Source organism: Protomyctophum parallelum (genome assembly GCF_964188405.1).
Source record: "Protomyctophum parallelum genome assembly, chromosome: 15".
Taxonomy (NCBI): Eukaryota; Metazoa; Chordata; class Actinopteri; order Myctophiformes; family Myctophidae; genus Protomyctophum; species Protomyctophum parallelum.
The window spans coordinates 35624613-35650095 of NC_139710.1; the positions used below are offsets into that span (position 1 = coordinate 35624613).

Below are 25483 nucleotides of genomic sequence, written 5' to 3' on the forward strand. Positions count from 1 at the left end.
AAAACAAACTAAACATAAACTAATCATTGTCACAAAAATAGAAACTAATGAAAACTTGCAAATCCTCTAAAACTAAACTATAATGAAAAATCCAAAACTATTATAAGCTTGATTCTGGACCACGGTTATTATAGTTAATTAAAAGGAAGACAAAAAAATAAAATAAAATAAAATAAAAACTAATGCATATTTATAAGTATTATAATTCTGATCTGGATCAACACTCCCATACTGAAACCTAGTATCCCCCCCTCTCTCTCTGTCAGCTACATTGGGGTAAAGACGGTGCTGAAGCTGCCTAATGAGATGGACTTCAGTGGGAAGGACGTATGTGGCGTTCTCTTCCAGTACCCAGACACTGATGGCAGGGTGGAGGACTTCACTGCCCTGGTGGACCGGGCTCACAAGGGAGGGGTAAGACCAGAGTATGGAACCGTAATGGACCTGTGTGGTTCGGGCATCTGGTTAGGATGCCTCTCAAGCGTCTCCCTAGGGAGGTCCTCGATGCACGTCCCACTGGGAGGAGACCCCGGGGGCAGACCAAGGCGCAGATGGATGGATAACACTGGCCTTGGAACACCTCGGGATCCCCCCAGGAGGAAGTTACTAATGTTGCTCTGGAGAGGGAAGTCTGGAGCTCGCTGTTGGAGCTGTTGCCCCCGCGACCCGACTACGGATAAGCGGTTGAAGATGGATGGCCCTGTACTGTACTCTCAGAGCTACAGAGCTGTATAGAGTGCAGAATTCCTGATGTCACTCGCTCATCCCCTGGTTCCAAGGTGTTCGCAGAAGGTTTTCTCTATGGAGATTAACATTGGGTCATCTTAAAATCAACTCAGAATTAACTAAATAAACAAACTGTCTCAGTGATATTGTCAGGGAGGTGTCTCTGTCTCGTTTACGACAGTCAGTCATATTTGATACTGTCTGTTACTAGCGAAAATGTAACTAATTCGACGGCAGTAACGTTAGCGTTTTCTCATAGTCAGTCGAATCTTCATATTCAGTAAAATCGCCGGGATGATTTGTTTATTTTTCAAACACAGTTCTTATGAGGCGATCTAAGATCCCCCTATGTAGCCTGGTTAATAAACCAGACTAATATCGCACGGACCGCGGGATATTAGTCTGGGGAGGCTCAGCTTGGATTTCATTTCCAGGGGGGCGGGTTGAAACATTTTCTCTTTGACGCAATTGGTCAGAGCTACTGTCAGTCAAAGGTCTCAAGCATTGAAAGTCACTGTACCAAAGCCCGCCATATTGCATACCGTGTCCCGATTAGCCGCCCCATTTCTCTGGTGTAGGAAATGGGCGTACAATTGAGCCTCTCCAGACCGTAATCCGCCGGCAGGCAAATCTTTTTTTGCCAACGGCTGATTCGGTCTGGTTTATTAACCAGGCTACCCCCTATGGGGATTATATTTAAAAAAGTACACAAACCCCCCATGGATTTGGCGCCCTCTGCCGATATTGACATCAGACTTTGGTGCTCTATAAGCGTCCATTTGGTTCCGAACTATCGGTCTTTTACCTGGGGATCCCCTGGAACCCCCTCAAGGACCCCTGAGAAACATACCCTCTCCTCCCCTGTCTAGGCCCTGGCCTGCTGTGCCACGGACCTCCTTGCCCTGTGTGTGCTGCGTCCCCCTGGGGAGTTTGGTGTGGACATCGTTCTGGGGAGCTCGCAGCGGTTTGGCGTACCCCTGTGCTACGGAGGCCCGCATGCCGCTTTCTTCTCCGTCAAAGACAACCTGGTCCGCATGATGCCCGGCAGAATGGTCGGAGTAACCAGGTAAGAGACATTAAGGCTCCTTTGGGAAACGAAGTTCTGCAATCATAATTGCGGAGCAAACAAACTTGTCTTGTCTGTCACCAGAAATGGTGAAATCCTCAAGACAAATTATGTCAAAGCATGCCGGAGGTTGTTGTAAACAAATCCAGCAGATCCAGTTGTCAAAAATGACACCTTTTCCCAAAATGTAGAATGCCAAATGATGTGTTTTTCCACACATAGTGTTCCATTTCAACCTTTCTGTTGCCCTGCCTTTAAGGAATGTGACGCATAGTGTTCCATTTCAACATCTCAGTTTGAATATAAGATCTCTCTCTGAGACCTCTGTGTATTCATGAGGTTAATGGTTAGTTAGACTGAATGGTAACCGTGTGCTACCTGCTTCTTTCAGGGACGCAACTGGGAAGGAAGTGTACCGCCTAGCTCTGCAGACCAGGGAGCAGCACATCCGCCGAGACAAGGCCACGAGCAACATCTGCACTGCCCAGGTAAGAGCTATACATACTGGCCCGGGTAAGAGCTATACATACTGGCCCAGGTAAGAGCTATACATACTGGCCCAGGTAAGAGCTATACATACTGGCCCAGCTAAGAGCTATATATACTGGCCCGGGTAAGAGCTATACATACTGGCCCAGGTAAGAGCTATACATACTGGCCCAGGTAAGAGCTATACATACTGGCCCAGGTAAGAGCTATACATACTGGCCCAGGTAAGAGCTATACATACTGGCCCAGGTAAGAGCTATATATACTGGCCCAGGTAAGAGCTATACATACTGGCCCAGGTAAGAGCTATACATACTGGCCCGGGTAAGAGCTATACATACTGGCCCAGGTAAGAGCTATACATACTGGCCCAGGTAAGAGCTATACATACTGGCCCAGGTAAGAGCTATATATACTGGCCCAGGTAAGAGCTATATATACTGGCCCAGGTAAGAGCTATATATACTGGCCCGGGTAAGAGCTATACATACTGGCCCAGGTAAGAGCTATATATACTGGCCCAGGTAAGAGCTATACATACTGGCCCAGGTAAGAGCTATACATACTGGCCCAGGTAAGAGCTATACATACTGGCCCAGGTAAGAGCTATACATACTGGCCCAGGTAAGAGCTATACATACTGGCCCGGGTAAGAGCTATACATACTGGCCCAGGTAAGAGCTATACATACAGGCCCAGGTAAGAGCTATATATACTGGCCCGGGTAAGAGCTATACATACTGGCCCAGGTAAGAGCTATACATACTGGCCCAGGTAAGAGCTATATATACTGGCCCAGGTAAGAGCTATACATACTGGCCCAGGTAAGAGCTATATATACTGGCCCAGGTAAGAGCTATACATACTGGCCCAGGTAAGAGCTATATATACTGGCCCAGGTAAGAGCTATACATACTGGCCCAGGTAAGAGCTATACATACTGGCCCAGGTAAGAGCTATACATACAGTACTGGCCTGGGCAGCCAGTTGGTCTGAAGAAATATGCCATGTTTTCCCTGCTTTCATTATTAGTGATATGGGGATCATAAATGTATCTGTTTCATCTGCTTATCAATCCAATAGGCTATATGCACTCCATTTTAGTCAAACAGCTCACTGGAAACACTCTTACACCAGTGGGCCTCAAAGTGTCCTTGAGTGGGTTCCAAATGGCCCCGTACGGGTGTGTAACTCTGAGAGTGTACAAATGGAACCAAATGGACCCGTAAGGATCCATTTGTACACTCCCAGAGTTATGGATGCCCTTGAAATTACAAAGTTTGCAAAAACCACTGCACACTAAATGGAACAGAGCCTTAAAGGTATATTCAGTGATTTCACTTAATTCAAATATCACTTATTTTTTTGTTTTGTTGTGATAATCCTCTCTACTATAGAGTGTGCTGACCATATAAGGAGTTCCTCCCTGTCCCCAGTTAACCCCTGGGGGTCAAAAAACCTTAGGTTTCGTTTTTGACTCTCTATCCTGATTGGACGAAAGGCTGGGTCCCACAGCCAAAAACGAAACCTAAGGTTTTTTGAGTGAAATCACTGAATATACCTTTAATTAGTAATATTGGTAACCTCAATATCCTCAGTATCAAATTGGTGCTAATCTGGGTACAGTCTGTCACTTTCATCCAACTCCCGCAGAATCAAAAGTAGAGCACGTTGGTTTCAACTGAATCGCCACTATTGAAGCAATATGCACATAGCCATTAAATCCATGATCCTTGTTTTAACAGTAGTTGTCAGGATATTCAACGGAAGTCAAAAGCCTTATTGGAACGACATGTTTGTCCCTTTGATTTCATTTTAATGGCATAAGTCATGACTCGAAACATGACATCAGGTCCTGCAAATAATTGACACGAGAATTTATATTATTGATTTCCTATAGAGGGTATGCGTGGTATTCTCAATCCCAATCCCTTTTAACACATTGATTGCTAGAGTTTTCTATTTGCTCAGGCTTGGTGGTGCTGAGCGATTAACATTGGGACTTCTGAACTTTTTCGGGGCCCACAGCGAGGGGCCTCTTATAGCGAGAATCACACCGCATAAATCAAAAGGAAGCCAAACTAGTCCACTTCAATTTAAAAAAAAAATTATGATTCTACCATCTTCCATTCTGGAGATATTGACCTTTTTCTAACACCTGCTTTTCGCAGCACGCTGCTCTTTTGAAAAAACAGCAGAGATATGGAAGGTTGAAGTTGACAGACATTGACAGACAGATATAAAAATGAACACAAATAATATCATATACATACTACACACTGAATGAAAGCCCTGAATGTCTACTTTTAGGAGGAAAACAAATACACATGGTCCCATGTATAGTTTGTCAGTAATTGGCTATTGAATGCAGCTTGCGCCCACCAGAGAGGATTTCAGAAAATGCATGGACCAGAAGAACTATTATTCACAAAATAAGGCCTATAGCGAAATGTACATACTATATACCGTATGAAACAGAAGACTCTCTGCTTTCATAAGAAAAATACTTCTACTGTAATAATAATGAAAATCACACCCCTGTGAAGTGAGCAGTGCAATGTTGCGAGGCTACGTTGTCACCAGCCAATGCAGCCATCGCTATCCGTTGTGTGATTGTAGCCTTTTTATTCATTATAATTGCAGTGATAAGACCTATATCACAGCCGGGCGTCTCTCTCGATACCGTGGATATAGCCTACATCCACAATCACACAACGGATAGCGATGATGGCTGCATTGGCTGACGAAGACGTAGGCAGTAAGTTGATCATGGCGGTCCTTCGATAATACGTCATTACTTATCTGCCGTGGATATAAAGCTCTTTTCCATCGCTGATCGTGCTTCTTGCCCAAACAAACAAAGTGAAGACGCGATGGCGATCCACACAACGGATAGCGATGGCTGGTGAAGACTGAAGACGTAGCCAGGCAGTTAGTTGATCATGGCGTGTGCCGTGTGCGTGTTGAAAACGTTATGAAATGGCGATCGTTGAAGATTATTCTTGGTTTATATACTGGCAGAGGGCAAATCGACACGACTGCGTTATATCTTTTTCCGAGAATGAGAGAGCGGTGCAAGGCGATTACAAGGCGCAGTGTGGCCTGGGGCCAGGGAACTCAAACTGCAATGCGATCCGGGCAGAAGAGAGACTCCCCCCACAAAGATTCCTCGGGAGAAACCATGTAGAAACAGGAGGGGAGGGGGAATCGAGTGTATTCACAGACACTAGACTACTACTAGAGTATGGGTAACTCCATTTTAGATGCCCTGACTGCGTTGGTCTATGCCGTTGCCGTGCAGACCCATACGTGTAATGGAGGCATTGGAGGAGGGAGCGTCTTCGCCACAGACAGACCTCTTTTCAGGAGGGAGGGGCTTTTTACTCCCGGATCACATATTGGAGCTTCCTGGAGACGATCGCTGTTATTTTCTCCGGTGTCCTGGAGCATAGGACGTTGATGTACAGTAAGCAATAAAAAAACGTATAAAACGTATACATACGCTTCGCGCGTACGGCGTTCGATATTAATAAAGCGTATGGATACGTTTCCAGCATTTTTTGTGTTAAAAAAAAGGAAAAAAAAGTTTAGTTGTCTTCTCAGATACTCTCCACCTGTCCCTTCCTATAGGCCCTGCTGGCCAACATGGCAGCCATGTTCGCACTGTACCACGGACCGCAGGGTCTCAGACACATCGCCGAGAGGACTCACAATGCTGCTTTGATCCTCGCTGAAGGTGAGTGACGCTTTTGTTTTTGTTTGGAACTATTATCGTCCAGGTTCCCGCGGGGCGCCGGGGTGCATACTTAGTTTAGACTAGTCATTGGTCAGACATGGGTTAGGTTTAGGTGTGCTGCCCCGTGGGAGGTTAAGTTTAGGGTGAGGGTTTGAGATGGGTTGTAGTTGTAGAACTAATGACTGGTCTAACCAATAACTAGTTTTTTTGATTGATTGATTATTTTATTAGACAATAACAAATGCAAAACAGTACATGGTACAGTCAAAGCACATTTATCCAAAAGGATAGCACCGAAAAAAGACCTTGCGGTCTTGTTTCCATTCGGGTCCCAATGCATTCATTCACAATACAATGATGATCGATCTAAACCAAAAACTGTCTAAACTAAGTACTGCACCCGGGGCGCCAGCTAAATGGATTTAGGAACTAAATGGACCCTTACTGGTATGTAACTCTCCCTTGAGGGCAACGCATACTCAGTTTTTAGGTGGTAACATACTCACTGCGGTGGTTGGGGGAAAACTACAACATGGTTATCAACTTATCATCTAAAAACCAGTATGCGTCCCACTTTACAGGTCCATTTGGTTCCATTTGTACACTCATGGCTAGCTACCCTGATGCATACCAAACTTGGGGTTCCTTGAAATGTGAAAGTTTGAGAACCACTGCCTCTACTCTACCGTTTTTCTTCCGCCAACCATGTGTGTTTCAGGCCTGAAGAGGGCAGGTCACAGGCTGCACAGTGACATGTTCTTTGACACCCTGAAGATCAACTGCAGCGTGGCGGCCAAAGACATCCTGGAGAGGGCCGTGCAGAGACAGATCAACCTCCGTGTCTACAGCGAGGGCGTGGTGAGAGCCGAGTCCAGACTTCTTAGAGATTATTTGATCAATTGGTCAAATCAATTGGTTCGATTAACTGTTGCACGCTTACTTCCATACCAATGACCATGTATTCTTATCGGATTGTATGTTCTGTTATGTTCTACTAGCTATAGACTAGAGTGTCGCAGTCCCGCCCCCTTTCAGAACGACGAGTGGCCCAGGAAATGATTCTCCATTCATTTTCTCCATAGGCTTTTCAAAAAGTAATTATTTAAAGACGGTTACGCCGCAGACAAAGCCAACTCGGATCGTGACAAATCATGACAATAATTACAATGTTTTGGGCCGATCAAATAATTAGTAAGAAGAAAAACAAAACAAATAGTGTTGTATCCTGCCTTTATTTTCTTCTTTCAAATTATTTGATCGGCACAAAATATTGTGTTTGTTGTCATGATTTGTCACGATCCGAGTTGGCTTTGTCCGCGGCGTAACCGTCTTTATATAAATACTTTTTGAAAAGCCTATGGAGAAAATGAATGGAGAATCATTTCCTGGGCCACTCGTCGTTCTGAAAGAGGGTGGGACTGCGACGCTCTGTATGGTTTATATTTTTGTCAAATGGATAAAAGACTGAGATTGTTTTTTTGTCTCCAACCCTCCTAGTTGGGCGTGTCTCTCGATGAGACGGTGACCGAGCGGGACTTGGACGATCTCCTCTGGGTCTTTGGCTGTGAATCCTCAGCTGTAGGTTGGCCATCACATGCATTTTGCACGAATCGTCCATGAAAGCGTGCTATACTTTGCCTAATCAAGGCTTAATCAATGCATTTTCCAGGAGTTGATCGCGGAGAAGATGGGCGAGAGGGTGAAGGGAATCCTGGGAAGTCCCTTCAAGAGGACCAGCAAGTACCTGGACCACGCTGTCTTCAACAGGTCTGTCGTACATCGGTTCATCTGCGAAGTCGCAGTAGAACGACAGACACAATGTACCGTGGTTTTGATAACGTTTGACTCAGTGGCATCATGTACCATTGAGGTGATAGCATTATCAGTGTTATGACTTTAAACACAATAGTAAGACTCTACGCATGGAATGTCTATTTGTAACTGCGACTCTGTGCCCCTTGAACAGTATTAATTATATTTTATCAGTCACACAATCACCATAATGACATACAGTTCACAAGTTAGATATTGACTGTCTCATTAGATATTAACCTTGATGGACCATACGGCCACAATCACAGCTTTGGCTCTGTATATTGCATGTAAACAGGGCATTTTCACTGTTGATGGCCTTATTTTTTTTGATTTAGTGTTAGTTACATTTTCTCTCCAAATTCATTTAAGTTATATGTAAAACAAATAAATAATAATAATTTTGAAATTGAAGTTCAAATTCAATTCACAAGACGCAGTTGAACCGCTTGAGTCATTTTACAATTTTACAATAGCCAGAGGCTATTAGGGGTGTTACCTGGCCTAGGGGTGCCAGATACACAACAAAAATACTGGGGATGGCCCAGGCCGTAGCGTAACGGTCTGGGCACCGGACTGGTGATCCAGTCGCGGTGTGCCGCGGGTTCGACTCCCGGACCCGACACGGCCTTTACCGCATGTCATCCCCCCATCTCTCTCCCGTTTCCTGTCAGCCTACTATCTGTCCCTTAAAAAAAAAAAAAGATCAATAAAAGGCGTAAGCCGCAAAAAAATATCTTAAAAAAAAGAAATACTGGGGAGACACAGTACTCAAATGAAATATAAATGTATTAAGTAATCAAAATAAGGAATTAAATGGTCCAATCAGGAGCAAACAGATGAGGTGTGAAAATCAGTAGTGTAGTGCATGTATGCATGAGTGAAATGTATGTGCATGCATGTTGTATGTATTAACCCAAATTCTGAAAAAGGTGCATGGTGGGAGAGGAGCAGAGGAGAACTGAATACAACAGAGCTGAGGAAGGGACTGGGGAGACAGGCTTTTATACAGGGCGTCGGCACCGGGCCCAGGTGCCGCCGCTTGACTGATTGTCATGACATCACAGCTCTGCTCCCCAATCCACTGCAAGATAAGGAAAACAGAAATTAGGACAGCAAAATAAAAAAACCATAAACTAAACAAAGTGAATAATAAATACAATATATATAAAGCTACCAGACCTAATATAAGATACCATACTTCAATATAATACCATATCCTATACCATACTATATACAGGGAACCGTCACAGGGGTATTTGGCATGGAAAGGTTTTGAGACCCCCTGTGTTAGACACTGAGTTAATCTCCCTCTGGACATTTTTCATCACCCCTCTCTCCAGCTACCACTCTGAGACCAACATTGTGCGCTACATGAAGCGTCTTGAAAACAAGGACATCTCCCTGGTACACAGCATGATTCCACTGGTAAGCTGTGCATAGCTGGTGTTAAAATGTGCACGCCCTGTTCTTTCTCGTACCATATGTCGGCGTTGCCATGTGACATCAGTACCTGATCACGGGTGTGCTTTTCCTCTGCAGGGCTCCTGCACCATGAAGCTGAATAGTTCCTCTGAGCTTATGGTAAGTCCGTCAGTCAGTCAGTCAGTCAGTCAGTCAGTCACTGACGAACGGTTTTCATAGAAAATAAAGTATCGTTTGCTGGGAAAACGCACTTTCCTGTTTCCTCCCATCTCCATGTAAGCGGGCAAAAGGGTGAATTCGCAAAACGTGTGACATCATGGCTCACGACGCATATGTTTATTACATTGATGCAGAGCCGTAGGCGATATTTGGACCTTGCCGTTTTCTCTGGCGATCGTTCTCATGTAAAAGTAGACGTCATGTGGCTAATAGTTCAGGAGCCTATGTCCTGTTTCTGTAGCGTGAGGCTGGCGGCACCACCTGGACATGACACTAGTATGTCACGGGGACTTAACCCCCAATCCAACCACTGATGCTGAGTGCCAACCAGAGAGCCAATGGTTACCATTTGTAGTCTTTGGCAAGACTCTGCCCAATCTCAGGGCGGACACTTGGACGCTAGCTTAGCATAAAGTGAATCATAAACGCAGTGATCAATTTTGTGGGACTCGTTTCTGTCACTGTGTGAATCAAGAGGGTTAGGACCCAAACGCAGGACAATGGCAGAGAGGCAGAGCAGGCGGTTTATTCACCAAAATCCATACAAGAGGAGAACACTCCAACTGGAACTAAGACACAAGGAAAACAATATAACAAAATCATAGGAAAACAGTAAGGTTACAGCACTAACTAAATACAGAACGGACCGTGACAGTTTCTAACTGTTGACCAAAACTGATGCCAGGAAACAGCATTATGAATCAGCAGAACATGGTGGCTACCAGGAATTTGGTCAGTTGGTGTGAACTGCTGCTGAGCGGACAGACAGACAGACAGACAGCCTATTTCACCCACACAACAATCTGACCCATGCTGGCTACTGAAACCTGAACACCTAGTCCTAGATCGATCTACACATCGATCAATAACACTGGTTTTCTGTGTGTATATAATATAATATAAAAAAAAGAAAAACTGATGCCCTTTATGTTGTTTGTTGTTTTTATTTATTATATTTAAATGTCTCTCTTTGTGTGTGTGTGTCTCTCTCTCTAGCCCATCACTTGGAAGGAGTTTGCAAACATTCACCCGTTTGTGCCTCTGGAGCAGGCAGAGGGCTACCAGCAGCTCTTCAAACAGCTGGAGAAAGACCTGTGTGAGATCACCGGCTACGACAAGATCTCCTTCCAGCCCAACAGGTAACCGCAGGCCAGCAGGCTTTCAGGGAACTCCAGCTTTCAACCTTGGTTTGAAGGCTGCAGAGAAGTTAAACAAGCAATGAAGCCACATTTGTCGGTTGCATTGTCGGTGTTGTTGAACATCTGCAAGTCTCCCCGTGCTTGGAGATCTGTTGGTCTAGAGTGTAGACAACTACAAGTCTCCTCCGATACACATGGAGGTGACAGCCACACGGGGTGGAGTTTTACCGGGTGGACATAAACGCATGCATATAGGAACACACTATACAGCCTGTAGAAGTCGCTAATGCAGCGATCACCCTTCCCTGCTGGATTCCTACACAAAAACACGGCCAATTGTGTCAATTGGAGCGCCTGGCAGAGGTGGAGGCAGTTACGTAGAGTCTGTGGGGGCCGGAGGGCCAGGGCCCCCATGGGGAATTGCACCCAACCGCACTGAAGACAGTCAAGACACTGTCCAACACCGCCCTCCCCTGGCTAAACCAGGCATGGGCCCCTATGAGGATTATGCAAACTATTCGTTTCTGGCTGGAGGCACCGTGGAGGAATGCAACCACAGGCTCCGCGGTGGAGGTGTGCTGTATCCTTTCGACCACATAGTCGCTACGTCCCCGACTCGATTCCAGTTGGAGACCTGAGGGTCACAGGTCTCCGACTGGAATCGAGTCGGGGGCGTAGCGACTATGTGGTCGAAACAGCGCTAAGGTTACATATTTGTAACTTTTTTTGCTCCATTTAGATGGGACAGGAGAGACACTCTACTCTACTGTCTACTCATTTATTTGGTTCTTGGCTGAACTGAACTTGGCTACCCATCTACTCTATTTATCACCAGTTACCTTCACTTATCAGCAGCACTGTCCTCATGAATGGCACACCATGCTACACTAGCCTGGAGAGATAGCGGCCAGCTACTCTTTCCTTTTCTCGTTTTCGTCCCTTTCGGTAATGCCTGTGGATTGGCCTTTGAACTGTGCGCGTGTGCGTGTGTGTGTGTGTGCTAAATTAACTGTGTGTATCTTTCTTTACAGTGGTGCACAAGGAGAATATGCTGGCTTGGCAGCCATAAAGGCCTACCTGCTTGCAAAAGGACAGCCAGAGAGAACAGTAAGTGTTGCACTGGGGGGGGGGGGGATCATTGAATACGATGCTATGTAGAAGTTAATGAGATAAAGCAGTGGCTTTCAACTGATTTTGACACAGGGACCACCATCCTGACTAAGAGAAATCTCAGGTGGGTCCGACCATCATAGACCCACCTGACAGTGGGGGTTCATGCACCATAACATGGGTTAAGATTATTTATTATTCATTCATGAGCTGGACATAAACAAATCTAGTTTTCACAGCATTTTAGCAGTAAAGAGCAGAGATATCATAATTTTGGCAAGAAGCACAATTCATTTTTTTGGATACAGCCACATTTGAGTGCTGTTTATAAAAGTATTCTTCTCTGGACCAAAGTTAACAGGACACCGCAAGTCCTCTCTCAAAATATTAGTATTCACATGCAAAAGTAAAATGAACAAAAAGTTAAAGTTCTCTGTCTAGTATAGCTTTGAATACCATTACTAATTATACTATTACAAAGCCACAATGTGTGTAATTTGTGTTTTACTTAAAAAAATGCAGTAATGCTGTACCTTAACACCAACGTGGTGATAGCCAATGATCTACTAAATAATAAACTCTGGGTTGATGATTAATAATTTGTGAAGCTACTGTGATGCATCTTGGTATAACTTACTAATTGAGAATTACTGTAACATCTTTAAACATGCACTGTACATTTTAAATCTCTAGCTCTAATACCTAGATTGGGCTGATTTGATTTAGATAAGTGGTTAAATTAGCTAAATAACTGTTAGATTACTAGCTAGATTACTGGCTGATTTGATTTAGATAAGTGGTTAAATGAGCTAAATAGCTGTTAGATTACTAGCTAAACTGAATTGTTAGGCTGCATAATGTTTTAGAGGGCAGTACCTGCTTGGATAACCATCCTAAATGTTATCACATTGTAACAAATATGCGTAATGTTTTTGGAAATCCTTTTCATAAATATGGCCTAAGTAACCATAATGCCGTGCATTTAGTTTTTAAATTGGCTTTTGATCGTAGATGGATATATTCTATAACCAGGTTAGCCATCCAGGCTCCTGTGGCTTTATTACAAATTAGAAGTAATGGCTCTTTTTTATCTATGAATGCCTGAATTTTTGGCAGCAGCTTTTCTGGCATGAATTCTAATTGAATATATGTGACAAAAGCTTTAACAGTATCAGCAGAAAACCAACCATGTCTGCCAGAGGTGCCGCCAGACAGCATTGTTTTATAACATGGCATGATGTAATAGGTTAGTGTGACCTAGTAGATTTTGAGGCATTTGAGGTCAGGTTACGGCAGGGTTAAGGTTCAAGGTTTCTTTGTTACATCAAAAGTATAGTACAAGTACAAGTATAGTAAGAGTAGGATTCTTTTTGGTCTGGTTCCTCATATACATTGTTGTGGTAGTAACCTCTGTCGAGGTGCCAACTTGTGCCAACTTGCGCTTTGCACACAAGTATGGCCTACTTGTGGGCAAGCAGCGCGTAGTACTGCCGACCTGTACGAACTTACGATCAGCCCCTCTAAAATATATATACCCTACCTTGAAGCGTACCTTAGTTACGTCACCGTCAAAAGCCAATAAGGGACCAACATTCTTACCGACATACATACTTGTATACAGGGATGGGTCCGATTAATCGATTATCGTTGATAGGACCCGAAATCGATTATGAAAATTAATAATCGATAATCGTTTTTTTTTTTTTTTTTTTTAATGAAAATCTGTTGGAAAGGCAATATTGTCATCCAAACAGGACAGGGCTATAGGCCTACCAAAGTGTGCCTGGGATGTGTCTGTGTAGCTGCATGACTGAGAGGAGTGTGAGTGGAGATTGATTCCAATCAAGATACAGGTTTGGAGGATTTAGCAGGTGTTGGGAATTTACCTAATCAGGCCTAGGCTGGGGTTGCTATGGTGATACATTGGATCAACACTGGTCCAGGGACCACCAGTGGTCCTCATTTAAAAGATGGAGTTAGTAACCAAATGGACCCTTATTAACTCTCAAGAGTTACAATTATTGTTAATCAACTACATCAGGGGTTCCCAAACTTTTTTGACTTAGGTACCCCTTGGGGGGAAGATTTTCTTTTATTTGTAGGGTTCATAAAAAAAAAAAAGCCCCCCCCCCCCCAAAAACGATTAATCGATTAATCGTTAATATTGAATTATACAAATCGATTTTCATTTTGGACACATTTACACATCCCTGACAGTACATACATATGTAAATATTTACAAAGCACAGACACGTAACCACTTTAACTTTTACAACAATAGCTGATCTACAAGCTCACAATGCGTCGCCTCGTGTGAGTCTTGTCCACACAGGCTGCATTTGACCCCAGACAGTTAGTTAGAGGCTAGGGGGCAGGGGGGGGGGGGACTGTTCATAAGCCTGATTATCCAGGGAAAGTAGCTATTTGGCAATATGCTGCAATTTACAATTTAGGCATTTAGCAGACGCTCTTAATCCAGAGCGACTTACATTAAGCAAGAACAAAAAGCATGGGAATACATCACAAAAAAGCATTTATCATGAAACATGCGTAAACTAAGAAAGTAACAGTGGAATATCTATATTATGAGACTATACATATAAACTATATATCTATACTACTATGCTATACATATGTACTATGGCGTGCTATGACTATATACAATGCAATTATAGTGCTGTCTACATAACATGCTATAAGTCTGTATCAAATGCTATCTAAGTCTACAGAAATGCTATCTAAGGGGGTAGGATAAGTGCTATGGGCCATGATGGAGTCTGAAAAGGTGGGTTTTCAGACTACGGCGGAAGATTGGGAGTGATGCTGCAGTTCTGACAGCAATGGGAAGTGCATTCCACAGTTTTGGAGCCAGAAGGGAGAAGAGTTTGGGACGTGTGGAGCGTTGTCCCGGCGTTTTTAGTGAGGGTACTTCCAGCTTCCCTGCGTTGGCTGATCTGAGTGCGCGGGAGGGTTTGTAGGGTTCAATCATACTTGCAAGATAAGGGGGAGCCATACCTTTGGTTGCTTTGAATGCCAGCATCAGAGTTTTGTATTCTGTGCGGGCAGCGACCGGGAGCCAGTGGAGGGAGCAGAGCAGGGGGGAGACATGTGAGAATCTTGGCTGGTTGAAGACCAAGCGAGCTGCGGCATTTTGGATCAGCTGGAGAGGCTTAAGTGCACATGCTGGTAGGCCAGTAAGGAGGGAGTTACAATAGTCGAGTTTTGACAAGACTGTTGTCTGGATTAGGAGCTGGGCTGATTCCTGGGTGAGGAACGGTCTAATTCGTCGTATGTTATAGAGTGAACCTACAGGATCGAGTGACAGCTGTGATGTGAGCTTTGAACGAGAGCTGACTGTCCAGGACAACACAGAGATTCCTGGCTGTTGGGACAGACGTTACCAGGGCGTTGTCTACGGAGATAGTTAGCTCCCGCATAGGGCAGGACTTAGCTGGGAAGAAGAGAAGCTCAGTCTTGTCTGGGTTCAGCTTGAGGTGATTGGAGGACATCCACTGTGGGATGTCAGCCAGGCATGCAGTGATGCGCTCTTCCACCTGAGTGGCAGAGGGGGGGAAGGATAGAAACAGTTGTGTGTCATCGGCGTAGCAGTGATAGGATATATTGTGAGCAGAGATGATAGTGCCAAGGGATTTAGTGTACAGTGAGAAAAGGAGGGGACCAAGTACAGATCCCTGTGGGACCCCAGTTTGGAGGGTTCGGGGGGATGATAACAGACCTTTCCAGGAAACCTGGTAGGTCCGGTCGGTGAGGTAGGAGGAGAACCACTTTAGTGCCGTTCCACCGATGCCTAGATCCGCTAGGGTGTCTAGGAGCAGCTGGTGGTTCACTGTGTCAAATGCTGCCGATAGGTCTAGGAGAATCAGTACTGCAGAGTGGGAAGCAGCTTGGGCAGCATGTAGTGCTTCTGTGACTGCCAGCAGGGCAGTTTCTGTGGAGTGGGCCTTCTTGAATCCGGACTGGTTGGGATCCAGCAAATTGTTCTGTGAGAGATGGAGAGAGAGCTGGTTGGAGACACACGTTCTGCCCTTGGATCTGTTGCTACAAAGCCATGTCATACTTGGTAGCATCTGAAACAGCCCACAGTGAATGGAGAAACAGTGAGATAAGACTAACTGCAATTTTCTCTCTTCTTCTTCTTTTGGAAATTAATAGAGCTTAATAAGTGGTTAATAGTTCTCTTGTAAGCACATCTTGGATAGTCACCGCCTGATCCCTTGAAACAGTCAAGGTCCAAAGCAACAGCCCTTGTTCAAACAGGGGACCGAGAACACCATGTATTTGATCTGCTTTCAAGATGCCATATTTGGTGGTTTTAAGACTCAACCTGCGGAACACAACAGTGTTGTTCCAGTCAGCGGTCGGCAAACGTTACTCAACCCATGGGTGTCGGCGCCCCACTGTCCTTGTGTGACTACAGTACGTTGCAACATGCCAAAAGCATCAACCTAATAAGGGATAAAAAAATCAATCGGTGACCCCGTGTGAAAGTTGTACTGTACATTGATGTTGGCAAAAACCGAGAAGGTCCGTATTACAACCAATGAGAGCACAGGACAGTGCTCACAGATAAATAGTCTGTCTGTATCGATAGATAATGTATAACCTTTATTCCGTGGGTAAATTCAGCTGTCATACTTATTCCTTGGGTAAAGTCCAGGTGTCATACATATTGGTAGCCTAATATTGCTGTTAAATAGTCAACGCATCTCACTTGAATAATGTTGATAAAACCGCCTTGGAATCTTTGTTGGACCGTGTGTGTGTGTGTGTGTGTGTGTGTGTGTGTGTGTGTGTGTGTGTGTGTGTGTGTCAGGCAAATATCGGGTGTTAAACACATGCAATACGTAACATGTACAAACAGGCCAACAGCACAGTGTCTCAGGTAAAAACGCTGTATATGCAAGGGGAGGTACTTTTGGTTGAATCCATTCCATTCTCTCCGCTCCAGGTTTGCCTCATCCCCAAGTCGGCGCACGGCACCAACCCGGCCAGCGCCCAGATGGCCGGCATGAAGGTCCAGGTGGTGGAGGTGGACAAGGATGGAAACATTGACATGACGCACCTCAAGGCCCTGGTGAGCAAAGATATCTTTAAAAGAAAATCACACTCGTGTGAAGTGAGGGGCACTCTTATCATCGTACATCATCATACGTCATCACATTCCGGCCAATCACAATTGGCGTCCTCACTTTTCTGTCATTCCGGCCATCACTATAATGAAAAGGCAGGAAATCTAAAATAAACTTGTTGTGATTTTCGTTTTTTTTTCTTCATATTAACACAGTTTGAATGTTGAAGAAGGTTTTCATTCCAACAGATTATTGATTTGGGCAAATTAAATGTATACATTTAGTAGGCTTGTTTTGTCTGTACTGTTTTAGGGGCGGAGAGGAGCAGTTCCGAGATTTGCATGTCGTTTTCGATTGGTCTTTGGAATGTCTTTGTCCTCAGGTTTCACGCTCTGAGCACCGCCCATTGTGTTTGTGTTTGTAAACACAGAATTCTTCAACATGGCTATAGTATGGAGGAGCATTTGGGATTTTATAGCTACGGTGGTCTGCGGAATTCTCAAAGAATAGGTGTCCGTGGCCTATTGCCACTGTCCACTGTCCTGCTAGGTTTGACCGGCCCTACTCTCTCCCTCTCTGGTAGCTGGACAAACACAAGGGCCGGCTGGCGGCCATGATGATCACCTATCCCTCCACCTTCGGCGTGTTCGAGGAGAACGTCAGAGATGTGTGTGATCTCATCCACCAAAACGGTGGCCAGGTTTACCTGGACGGCGCCAACATGAACGCACAGGTGAGGTGACAAGGTGGTGCGATCTTTAGGAAACATTCCTGTTGCTACAGCAGTGATGTGAATAGGTTTTCAATGCAATGAGTCCCAGGATGCAGGGATGGTATTTTAGAAATGAGTCCCAGGGACATTTTATGAGTCCCACTTCAACCACGTTAGGAGTCATATTTAAACAAATTGCAGCATTTAACTCACATTTCATTTTATATGGTTATAATGTGGTTATCTTAACTATAAACTGCATTTTGGGATGCAAAATGCATCTTATTTTAATCTCTGCTACAGTTCAACCTGGCCTCCCTTTTTTGGGCATGCCTTTATAGGCAAAACAACTCTAAAATCTTCAAAAATGGCTACAAATTCCAGAGCTACAAGTTCACAACGCATCACAATGCAACGCGTTGAGAGCTTGTAGAGCTGCTATTTCATGTCAAAGTATAACATCCTACATACTTTGTTGACCAGGGTTTCTGAGGTGTATGTAATTGCCCCCCCCTCCTTTTTTGAAGGGCGCTAGCTTTCCGAAATTACTTCATGTGGCAGCCAAGTCTATGGAGTTTTAATGTTAGTTTAACAAAAATCGTTTGCGTAGCACACTAAATGGTGATGTGAGACGTCATATGGCCGATATAAATACAATTCCGTTTCATACAATAACGTCCATGTCTCGATGAGGATGATGATAGACTGTTCAGAATGCAATCGTGTGGCAGCCACGAGTGTGCTCTTTTTCCACTCGAAATTGCTAATCTACAAGCTCTCACAACTAGTCACATTGTGATGCATTGTGAGCTTGTAAATCAGCTATTTTCACCCATTATGAAATTCATGACATGCCCAGAACAGGGACACTTGGGTTCATGTGGTTTCTAAAGTGTTGCAGCTTGCTGAAAGTGACTTTCAGTTGTTGTGGCTAATAAAGTAATTTCTAGTCCATTTGTACACCCTTCAGTTTAATGAACACTTTTACTGTGTGGGTGTGAGAAAAATAACTAATAAGATAAGGGTTTACAGTGGCTATAAGCCAAAAGAAATTGACCTTTGAAGTCAGTATTATGCAGATGAGAGGTCTTACCTCAGGTCTTCCTCTGCCAATCACTGATAGATTATGGACCCCACCCCCTCTTCATGTCTCAAGACCCCACCCCCTTCCCAAGGCCTTTTCTCCTGCACTGATTTGAGCTAGTCACACGTCTTATCAATTTCTAATTCCAACAAAGAATGCTAGCTTTAAGGGGAATTTTACTTTGACGTAGACAAACAAGAGAAGGACGCACACCAGTGTCTGTGAGGTGCTGCTGCGTGGCCTTGGAAAGGAACTACAGAAGTTAAAGAAAAAGGCTGCACACTCGGAGCCACGATGCAAACATTTGTTAAAAAGGTCTTCTTCAGGGAATAATTAAAGCGTTGGTTTCCTTTTTAATAAATGTTTGTATCGTGGCTACGAGTGTGCGTCCCTTTTCTTCATCTTCAGAATTTAACTTTTATACCAGTTCTGGGGTCATTTTCAATAGCCAGTTAATGCCTTATTTCTTCTTATTCTTCATGATATTGGGACACTGTTATTTTGAGGAACTCACGTATGGCTGGTTTCTGTACGAAAAACAACGTAACAAACGTGTGCACGGTGAACAGGACACGGGCAGGATGTTGACCTCATTGTGCTCCATCTTCCAGGTGGGTCTGTGTCGACCCGGAGACTACGGCTCCGATGTTTCTCACCTCAACCTCCACAAGACCTTCTGCATCCCTCATGGCGGAGGGGGCCCCGGCATGGGGCCCATCGGAGTGTAAGTCACTGTCTGTTGTATTCATGGTGGAGGGGGCCCCGGCATGGGGCCCATCGGAGTGTAAGTCCGTGTCTGTTGTATTCATGGTGGAGGGGGCCCCGGCATGGGGCCCATTGGAGTGTAAGTCACTGTCTGTTGTATTCATGGTGGCGGGGGCCCCGGCATGGGGCCCATTGGAGTGTAAGTCCGTGTCTGTTGTATTCATGGTGGCGGGGGCCCCGGCATGGGGCCCATTGGAGTGTAAGTCACTGTCTGTTGTATTCATGGTGGAGGGGGCCCCGGCATGGGGCCCATCGGAGTGTAAGTCACTGTCTGTTGTATTCATGGCGGAGGGGGCCCCATCGGAGTGTAAGTCACTGTCTGTTGTATTCATGGTGGAGGGGGCCCCGGCATGGGGCCCATTGGAGTGTAAGTCACTGTCTGTTGTATTCATGGCGGAGGGGGCCCCGGCATGGGGCCCATTGGAGTGTAAGTCACTGTCTGTTGTATTCATGGTGGAGGGGGCCCCGGCATGGGGCCCATCGGAGTGTAAGTCACTGTCTGTTGTATTCATGGTGGAGGGGGCCCCGGCATGGGGCCCATTGGAGTGTAAGTCACTGTCTGTTGTATTCATGGTGGCAGGGGCCCCGGCATGGGGCCCATTGGAGTGTAAGTCACTGTCTGTTGTATTCATGGTGGCAGGGGCCCCGGCATGGGGCCCATTGGAGTGTAAGTCACTGTCTGTTGTATTCATGGTGGCAGGGGCCCCGGCATGGGGCCCATTGGAGTGTAAGTCTGTGTAAAGTTGGCCAAGGCTCCAGATTGGGCCGTTTTATTTTCTCCCAAACGAGTCTCCCAAAAACAATTTACAGTGCAGTATAAATAGTGGAGGCCTTAAACAAAATCAGACTATCAAAATGTCAAAAACAAAACACAAACTAAACTAATGAAAACAACCTAGGAACTTAAGATACTGACAGGCGACACCCTTACAAGACAAGGACCCTGGCAGCTCTCCCCTAAGTGCTTATACAGCTTGTTGCTCCAAGCCCAACTAACTGAATGCCCTGCAGTCTCCCTCTTATAGGGAGTGGATCGTACCACATGGCATGCAATCAATTAACATTAATTCATTAACCCAGCTATACATTCTCATAGCCTATACTAACCTAACATTTAAAGGATGTTGTACAATAGAATATACGTCACATTTCTCACTCAACATTACATTCAAAAGACTACTAAGATATTGCTCTTAACTACAGACAGACAACACACCCCTCCTCCTCTACAATACTTGGCACCCTCCAATTTAGAGAGGCGTGCCTGCACTGATGAGGTGAGGTGACCAATCAATAAATAAACAACACTTAAAATGCATTTCCAAAGCCGGCCGGCAATGTTAGTCAAATGGAAGCTGCTGTGTACTTATAAGTGTACATTGTCCTCAGTGTATTATGTATATATGTATAGTATATGTCTTGTTATGTCTCTGTTATTTTCCAGAAGCGATTACTTTACAAGGGTCTCAGTCTTTCAGAACTCCAGTGCATTCCACCAAACTTCCGGGTGTAGTTAGGCTCCCATGGTGCGGCGAATCTGCCGTCTGGAATTGCATGATAGTGAAAATGACGTCTGTGCCTTTGCCTTCTTTTTCATATACCTCGTCTGTCCCCCAGGAAGGCCCACCTGGCGCCGTACCTGCCCAGCCACCCCGTGGTGCCTATGGACCCGGTCAACAGCGGCAGCTCCCTGGGAACCATCAGCGCGGCCCCCTGGGGCTCCAGTGCCATCCTGCCCATCTCCTGGGCGTACATCAAGGTTACCATTTAAAATTTAGGCAATTTAGCACATTAATAAAATAACATTTGATCAATTAAAACAAGTTCCGGAATGTGTTTTTTAATTGTCATTGTGTACCTTGTTTGCTCCTGTAGATGATGGGTGCCAAGGGACTGGTTCACGCTACAGAGGTGGCCATCCTCAATGCCAACTACATGGCCAAGAGACTGGAAAGCCACTACAAGATCCTCTTCAGAGGCAGGAAAGGTAAACATGTTGTTAACATAAAGGTCGTGGCTCCTGATCACGACATGTTGTTAACATAAAGGTCGTAGCTCCTGATCTATCACGACATGTTGTTAACATAAAGGTCGTAGCTCCTGATCTATCACGACATGTTGTTAACATAAAGGTCGTAGCTCCTGATCTATCACGACATGTTGTTAACATAAAGGTCGTAGCTCCTGATCTATCACGACATGTTAACATAAAGTCGTGGCTACTGGTCTGTCACCGGCACACAATTCCGTTTCTTTTCTGGGAGCTTCATGTCATGGCCGATGTGTGCTTGCGTTCACACAGGTTTTTGTGCTCACGAGTTCATTTTGGACGTGAGGCCATTTAAGAAGACGGCCAACATAGAGGCGGTCGATGTCGCCAAGAGGCTACAGGATTACGGTAAGACGGGTAGCGCTTACGACATAACGGAAAACACTGCAATGTTAACCACAATCATCAGTACATTTCCCACCACCGCCAACATGCGTGAACACTTGTTTTTGGCACCGGGTGCTCCAGGTTTCCATGCGCCCACCATGTTGTGGCCTGTGGCCGGTACCCTGATGATGCGTTTTTGGCTCTAGGTTTCCATGCGCCCACCATGTCGTGGCCTGTGGCCGGTACCCTGATGATGCGTTTTTGGCTCTAGGTTTCCATGCGCCCACCATGTCGTGGCCTGTGGCCGGTACCCTGATGATGCGTTTTTGGCTCTAGGTTTCCATGCGCCCACCATGTCGTGGCCTGTGGCCGGTACCCTGATGATGCGTTTTTGGCTCTAGGTTTCCATGCGCCCACCATGTCGTGGCCTGTGGCCGGTACCCTGATGATGCGTTTTTGGCTCTAGGTTTCCATGCGCCCACCATGTCGTGGCCTGTGGCCGGTACCCTGATGATCGAACCCACCGAGTCGGAGGACAAGGCCGAGATGGACCGCTTCTGTGACTCGCTGATGGCCATCAGGCAGGAGATCGCTGACATCGAGGAAGGCAGGATGGACTCTCGCATCAACCCGCTCAAGGTGCAAATATCAGCTTATTGCTTTAGGATGCCCTGAACTTTGAGGAACTGCTATCTTTAGTGCTAATATTTGTGTGTAAAGAAATGGTGCATTTACAGTATATCAGAATCAGAATCACTTTGTCATTTTCCTATGTACTTGCATGCAAAAGAACATGAAATTTCGTTTCCCCTCAGTTATTGGCAGTGCAACATAAAACATAGAGACTATTTAAAAAACACAAACTAAAAACTAAAGCAAAACATGGACAAACATTTTAAAAGAGCCCCAGTATGTATGATGACGTGCAATTCATATGGAAAAGTTAAGAATTACCAACACCACGTACAACCTATAAATTAATAAAGTGCCATGGTGCTATCCTTAAAAACAAAACGTTACCAGCACTGTTTTTTTAAAGTGCTGTTGTGCATCCAAAGTGCATTTTCTTTGTCCAGTTCAGTCCAAGGGTTAGGGTTAGGGTTAGCCTTTATCCAAGGCTCTTCGCATAGATTGTGCATTACATTCACCCTTCACACACGATGGTGGAGGAAACCATGCAAGGCACCAACCTGCACTTCGGGAGCAATTAGGGGTTCAGTGTCTTGCACAAGGATACTTCGACACTAACTCTTTGAAGAACTATTATCTTTAGTGCTAATGTGTGTTTGTTTGTGTGTGCAGATGTCCCCTCATTCTCTGGCAACCATCACCTCTTCCACATGGGATAGACCTTACTCCAGGGAATACGCTGCGTTCCCTTTGGTGAGTGAACTTAAAGCAGGAGTTCCCTAACGTTTCCATGCCAAGGACCCCCCCCCCCCCCGCACAGACTCTGGCTTTGGATAGCCAAGCTCACGACACGCTTGCAAGCTTGTTGATGTGTTACTGATGATACTAATTAAGGCTCTGTTCCATTCAGTGTGCAGTGGCTCTCAAACCTTTTTTAATTTCAAGGACCCCCATAACTCTGGGAGTGTACAAATGGAATCAAATGGACCCGTGTACCCGTGGTTCCATTTGTACACACTCAGAGTTACACATCCATACGGGGCCATTTGGAACCCACTCGGACACTTTGAGACCCACTAGTGTAGCAGAGTGTTTCCAGTGAGCCAACATGCACAATAGCGGTATCCTGACTCTGTTTAACCAGAATGGAACAGAGCCTTCAATAGCGGTATCCTGACTCTGTTTGACCAGAATGGAACAGAGCCTTCATTAGCGGCACCCTGACTCTGTTTGACCAGAATGGAACAATGTAACACTCCCATCTTCTCCTTGCAGCCATTCATCAGGCCCGAGACCAAGTTCTGGCCCGCCATCTCCAGGATCGATGACATCTATGGCGACCAGCACCTAGTGTGCACCTGCCCGCCCATGGAGGTGTACGAGTCTCCGTACGAGGAGAACCGGGCCTCCTCGTAGACGCGCAAGCTGCTCCATTTAACCACAATGGGCTTACTCCTCTCGAACTATTCCGTTGGTCCCAAAAAGGTGCATCTTTGGCACTTCCTGTGTAACAAACTAAGCACACCCCGGTGTCCTCCCTCCCCCCAGGAGGACACTGAGGCCTCCCCGCGCATCGATACGAACGAACCCCGTGCACCGCACCTCTGAATATCCTACGAAGAGCTTTGTAGTGGTCTCTCCAGACAGACTTGGTTGACTCACACAATCTTTTTCCAGATTCTTCCGCCTAACAAGTCTGTCACATCAGAAGCCAAGCTGACATTCTGCAGAAACTAAAAGTGGATGTCCCGTCTGAGTCTCCACCGCACTTAAATAAGTCTTACTGGAAACCAAATTAGCCCGAAACCTATCTAGGCTTGCCGTTTAGCGGAAAAAATAATTTCTAAAATGTATTTTAAAGACATATTTTGTATTTTTGTGAATGGTTATATGACAAACGGTTGATGGCTTCCTGTGCGAAGTGGAGACTCTTAACATTCAAAGATTGTGGAAGAGTTTGTCTGGCTTGAGAGATTTCCTTTGTGTTGATTTACTTTGACTCTATCCATATAATGCCCTCGGTGCCTCTACACAGTCAAATCCTCAGTGTTAATTTAACTCGGAGTGTACAAATGTAACCACATGGAACTGTATGGTTCCATTTGTACACTCAAGAGTTACAAATTAAATTAACAGTGTTAATTTAATGTTGTGTTTATGTTGTACAAATAGCTGCCTCGATTTCCCATTTTGTTTCATCTCTAAGATTGGACTAATCTTAGCGGTCACGTTATCCTGTAGGCTTTTGTTAATATTTGCATCCAAATATTTTGAAAAAGTTTTAATGTTTATTGTGCGCAAGCCTAACAGATAAGGCTAGTCTCAATGTTGTTAATTTTTTATGTTTGAATTTGTTTGTTTTTTAATCTAAAGTAGTTTTGTTTTAGTACAAAAATAAATTATGTATTAAACCTGTTTGGGCATTGTGACATTGTGGGCATTGTTAGGCATTGTGGGCATTGTTACTCTAGGAATTAAGGCAACACTGCCACTTAGTGGCAATTGGTGGTATATGCAAAAGTCAGCACTTTCAAAACTTTTAATTAACATTTAATTTGCCTTTTAAACTTTTACCAAGAATTGTATAGCACAATGTTCTATAAAACAGAACTATGAGATAATTATGCAAGTTCACCTCCTTGATCCACAGGGCAAGTATATCGGTGTATGTAAAAAAAAAATACAGAAGTTATTGAGAAGGCTTATCCAAAAGAAAGTGTCCAACCAGCATTACTGATATCAACGCTGCCAAACATACTTTATATCACCACTGTTGGGTGTTTTTTGCCTCTGAGGTTTTTTATTTTATTTTATTTTTTACAAATTATTACACTTACACTTTAAAATAAAAAGCTACATTAGCGGAGCATCACTTTGAGCTTCTACAGCACTAAAGAAATACATCACATGGATGCACCGGGGACATATCTATTCCTCAGTGATGTCATAGATGCACCGGGGACGTATATATTCCTCAGTGATGTTTCCTGAGGTCATGGATGCACCTGGGACGTATCCTGAGGTCAACGGGGTTTCGGGTCTTCCAACATCTACCCCTCAATCAGGCGACCAAATCCCGACTTACGTCCCAGTAGCTACCCTC

General features: G+C 44.9%; 1 protein-coding gene across 1 annotated transcript in view; it reads left to right on the forward strand.

The window, feature by feature from the left end:
* Positions 1-24614, forward strand: part of gldc (glycine dehydrogenase (decarboxylating)) — a 37816-nt gene extending 13202 nt beyond the window's left edge. Inside the window, exons 6-25 of the mRNA XM_083783745.1 lie at positions 267-414; positions 1596-1792; positions 2184-2280; positions 5912-6017; positions 6736-6875; positions 7515-7595; positions 7687-7784; positions 9173-9257; positions 9372-9413; positions 10470-10612; positions 11644-11719; positions 16692-16817; positions 17396-17545; positions 19220-19332; positions 20991-21132; positions 21249-21360; positions 21676-21771; positions 22217-22389; positions 23053-23133; positions 23656-24614. Of these exons, the coding sequence (XP_083639871.1) occupies positions 267-414; positions 1596-1792; positions 2184-2280; positions 5912-6017; positions 6736-6875; positions 7515-7595; positions 7687-7784; positions 9173-9257; positions 9372-9413; positions 10470-10612; positions 11644-11719; positions 16692-16817; positions 17396-17545; positions 19220-19332; positions 20991-21132; positions 21249-21360; positions 21676-21771; positions 22217-22389; positions 23053-23133; positions 23656-23796 (2347 nt within the window). The 3' untranslated portion in view covers positions 23797-24614. The remainder of the gene's footprint in view (positions 1-266; positions 415-1595; positions 1793-2183; positions 2281-5911; positions 6018-6735; positions 6876-7514; positions 7596-7686; positions 7785-9172; positions 9258-9371; positions 9414-10469; positions 10613-11643; positions 11720-16691; positions 16818-17395; positions 17546-19219; positions 19333-20990; positions 21133-21248; positions 21361-21675; positions 21772-22216; positions 22390-23052; positions 23134-23655) is intronic.
* Positions 24615-25483: the final 869 nt, after the last annotated feature.